At 46.2% G+C, this 4,449-nt stretch overlaps 1 protein-coding gene across 12 annotated transcripts in view; it reads right to left on the bottom strand.

Moving 5' to 3' along the window:
• Window positions 1-262: 262 nt before the first annotated feature.
• LOC139531481 (eyes absent homolog 1-like) overlaps window positions 263-4,449 on the bottom strand; it is a 119,574-nt gene continuing 115,387 nt past the window's right edge. For all 12 annotated transcript variants that reach the window (XM_071327961.1, XM_071327966.1, XM_071327965.1 and 9 more), the window contains one exon: window positions 263-490. In XM_071327961.1, coding sequence (XP_071184062.1) covers window positions 410-490 — 81 coding nt within the window. In that variant the 3' untranslated portion in view covers window positions 263-409. The remainder of the gene's footprint in view (window positions 491-4,449) is intronic.

The raw sequence follows: 4,449 nt of genomic DNA, 5'->3' as shown, positions 1-4,449 counted from the left end.
GGGAGGTGCAGGGGCCCGGTAGCGTGTAGGGGCCTCTGGGTAGGTGCAGGGGGCCGGTAGCGTGTAGGGGCCTTTGGGTAGGTGCAGGGGGCTGGTAGGGGCCTTTGGGTAGGTGCAGGGGGCCGGTAGGGGCCTTTGGGTAGGTGCAGGGGGCTGGTAGAGTATAGGGGCCTTTGGGTAGGTGCAGGGGGCCGGTAGCGTGTAGGGGCCTTTGGGTAGGTGCAGGGGGCCGGTAGGGGCCTTTGGGTAGGTGCAGGGGGTCGGTAGGGGCCTTTGGGCAGGTGCAGGGGCCCGGTAGGGGCCTCTGGGTAGGTGCAGGGGGCCGGTAGCGTGTAGGGGCCTCTGGGGAGGTGCAGGGGGCCGGCAGGCCGAGCTGTAGGTGTACGGTCTGAGCAGTAAGATGCGGTAGCTACAAGTACTCGAGGTCCAGAGCATGGTGGAGGGCCATGAGGTCAGAGTGGCTAGTGATCCTCCAGAAAGGCATGTTGTGCTGCGGAGAGGGAGAGGGACAGGAGCATCAGAACAGGTACACACTTTTTAAAAAGAATATATCTCTATTTAGTGCCAAATGAAGAACCTCCTTTACTAAGTATGTAGAACCAGTGGTGATTTTAACATGCATTTTGGTGTCGTTAACTCCTTCTAAAAAAAAGCATAGACATTTCTTGAAGATTGTCGATGCATACTTCAAAAATCAAATCTAATTTTATGAGTCACATGTGCCGAATACAACAGGTGTAGTAGACCTTACAGTGAAATGCTTTACAGTGAAATGCTTACTTACGAGCCCCTAACCAACAATGAAGTTTTAAAAAATACAGATAAGAATAAGAGATAAAAGTAACAAGTAATTAAAGAGCAGCAGTGAAGTAACAATATATACAGGGGGGTGCCGGTACAGAGTCAATGTGCGGGGGAGTTATTAAAGTGACTATGCATAGATGACAACAGAGAGGTGGTGTGGAGAGGGGGGTTGGGGGTGGGGGGGGGGGGGGGGGCAATGCGAATAGTCTGGGTAGCAGTTTGACTAGATGTTCAGGAGTCTTATGTCTTCTGGGGGGGTAGAAGCTGTTTAGAAGCCTCTTGGACGTAGACTTGGCGCTCCGGTACCGCCGGTTTAACCGGTTCACGCATTTAGAAAACACGAATAAAAAAAATAAATAAAAGTGTTTCTCAGCTTTTTGTTCGACGGGCAATAAGCAGAAACAAAGTAAGTAAAGTAAGTAAGTGAGTCGGATTGAAGGACCGAGCGATTCCTCCTCTCACCTGGAAAAACAATCAGGTCAATGACAAGGCCGTCTATGACAGGTCTACTCCCTCCCCTGAGCCTACTAAAAAGGCACCATATGGGGCCTGCGTCAAAAATAGGGCACTCAACTAGGGAATAGGGTGCAATTTGGGACATAGGGAGAGACTGCATACAACCGCAGCAGCACGGAGTAGACTGGAGTGCTCGTACTGCCGCCATGCTAACTAGCTCCTCTAACCTAGTTATGGTACCTAGTTACAGGTCAAATGTACATTTCCACATGTATACAGGATATTCTATACCTTTAGTGTGTGTGAATATTTCTTGATACATATATAGTTTTTGTGTTTTAATGCACTGCTCAACATACTCACACTGTATTGTCCTCATCCTGTCACCATGCCTGTTTTATTTGCTTCATTCATTGTAATAATTGTTTGTATCTAGAGCAGGAATGAAAGAAAACTCCAAATGCTAAAATTGACTGTGTAGATATCTCTGCTACAGAGAGACAGCCCAGCCTAATGAAACCTTGTTCTCATGCAGAAAGTAGCAGAGAGACATAGAGGGAGAGAGAGAGAGAGAGAGGCAGGCATGGCTCTCAAGAGAAGAGGCTATGTGCTCACTGCCCACAAAATGAGGTGGAAACTGAGCTGCACTTCCTAACCTCCTGCCCAATGTATGACCATATTAGAGAGACATATTTCCCTCAGATTACACAGATCCACAAAGAATTTGAAAACAAATCCAATTTTGATAAACTCCCATATCTACTGGGTGAAATTCCACAGTGTGCCATCACAGCAGCAAGATTTGTGACCTGTTGCCACAAGAAAAGGGCAACCAGTGAAGAACAAACACCATTGTAAATACAACCCATATTTATGCTTATTTATTTTAACTTGTGTGCTTTAACCATTTGTACATTGTTACAACACTGTATATATATAATATGACATTTGTAATGTCTTTCTTGTTTTGAAACTTCTGTATGTGTAATGTTTACTGTTAATTTGTATTGTTTATTTCACTTTTGTGTATTATCTACCTCACTTGCTTTGGCAATGTTAACACATGTTTCCCATGCCAATAAAGCCCCTTGAATTGAATTGAATTGAATTGAATTGAGAGAGAGAGAGAGAGAGAGAGAGGGAGAGAGAGAGAGAGAGAGAGAGGTGAGAGAGAGGGAGAGAGGTTAGAAACATGAGTCGGAGAGAATGAAAGGGTCTTGTCAGTTAGAGTCGACTCCCTCCCTCCCACCTTCCCTCCCTCTCTCTATAGACCATTACCTCTGAATAAGTCCTCTCTCCCAGGCCTACGTTCAGTTTAGGCCGGCTTCCAGTGACCCTTAAAAAGCTTTTTGCTTTTTGTTTTGTAAATCGTCTTTGCTTTTAAGTTTAAAAGTTCTCTCCGTTCTCTCTCTCTCTCGCTGTCTCTCTAGCTTTCTCTCTCTCTGTCTCTCTCTCTTTCTCTCTCTCTGTCTCTATCTCTGTCTCTCTCTCTCTCTCTCTCTCTCTCTCTCTCTCTCTCTCTCTCTCTCTCTCTCTCTCTCTCTCTCTCTCTCTCTCTGTCTCTCTCTCTCTCTCTCTCTCTCTCTCTCTCTCTCTCTCTCTCTCTCTCTCTCTCTCTCTCTCTCTCTCTCTCCAACTTGCCAATGGCAATAATTGTCTAGAGGCCAAATTGTTTCGGTGATATTTGTTTTTGGGGTGGGGGGGGGGGGGGGGGGGGGGGGGAGGGGGAAGAGGGAGGAAAGTTTGGACTTTGATTGTCTGGTTCCATAGAGGGGTATGTCTGATCTGCACAGTCTGACTGGTCAAACTGTTGTGTTATTTTACGTGTTCTCTGATGTTGACATAGAAACCTTTCACCGGGTGCTGTTACGAGGCACTTGCACTGTTTGGATGGAGGGGAAAATATCCCTTTTCCTCTCATCAATGTCACACTCCCACCACTCGCAGTCAAATATTTTTTTATGTTTCATGACCTCTTCTCTTCCAGTATAGTCACCAGCTGTGTGTCAATCTTGAAGTGATGTGTGAAAAGCTTGAAGTTTGACACACAAGTTCTCTGCAAATCTCTGTGTCTCTGTCTATCTGTCTCTCTGTCTCTCTCTCTCTCTCTCTCTCTCTCTCTCTCTCTCTCTCTCTCTCTCTCTCTCTCTCTCTCTCTCTCTCTAACTTTCCACACACTTGTATTCTGCAGTCTTTGTTTAGAAACAGGTGAAATGGGAGCTGGGAGTCTTTTGAGAGGTGGAACGGCTTGTCCTCCCCTTGACTGTGTGTGTGTGTGTTTGTGTGTGTGTGTGTGTGTGCGTGTATGTGTGTGTGTAACGGGTTGAAGTTTGTTGTGGCTCTCTCAGTCACAGGTGCACCTCATTCTAATTCCGTATAAAAGCAGTGTTTTTTTTTCTTTGTGTCAGGGGTTCCGTTAACGGAACGCTGGCATGCCATGGGAGGACGGGGAAAAACGGATGCCTCTTTCCATTGGCCCTGCTCTTCTTCTCCCATGGCGTGCCTTCCTGCGTGGTTGGCGTGCCTTCCTGCGTGGTTGTTATGTACGTTTTGTAGGTTGGCCAGAATTAAACAGAATTTAAACGTGATACTTTGATTGTTGAATAACGTATGACGGATGACGGTATAACTCTGAGTCTGATCGATCCCATGCTCCAGTCTCTGATGTAAAGAAGCTGTTATGTTGAGTTTAGCCCTGAAGACCTCCCCTGGCATAGTATGGGCTACACGAATACATGTTTGTGTTTCCCCTATGTTGTGTGTGCGTAGGCGGCCCTACACGCCCCCCCCCCCCTCCTCCCCCAGCGATTCACTAGCTAATTAATATGTCAGTGTGTGTGTGTGTGTGTGTGTGTGTGTGTGTGTGTGTGTGTGTGTGGTTTACAGTCCCAGCATTGGGTTTACGTTCTAACTTGTCAGAAAAGACAAACGCAACAGGTAACGTAAATCCCGTTGAGAGCTGGAGAGAGAGAGTCTAACAGCACCTGAGTGAATTAGCTGTTAAAGTCGAAGCGCATCGAAAACCTTTCTCTCTAACAGGTCATTGCCGTAAATATCCTCATTTCATCAACAAAGATTTAAGCCGCTTGAGTGTATGTTGTATTTTTCGCTCTCTTTTAAAGGATCTGTCTACCGTTACACATATTTACACTCCTCCTCGGGGCAGGAATATATAATTATTCCATTTCT

Source organism: Salvelinus alpinus, chromosome 10 (assembly GCF_045679555.1).
Source record: "Salvelinus alpinus chromosome 10, SLU_Salpinus.1, whole genome shotgun sequence".
NCBI lineage: Eukaryota > Metazoa > Chordata > Actinopteri > Salmoniformes > Salmonidae > Salvelinus > Salvelinus alpinus.
Note: the sequence above shows the minus strand (reverse complement) of the source record. Positions and strands in the feature narration are given on the sequence as shown.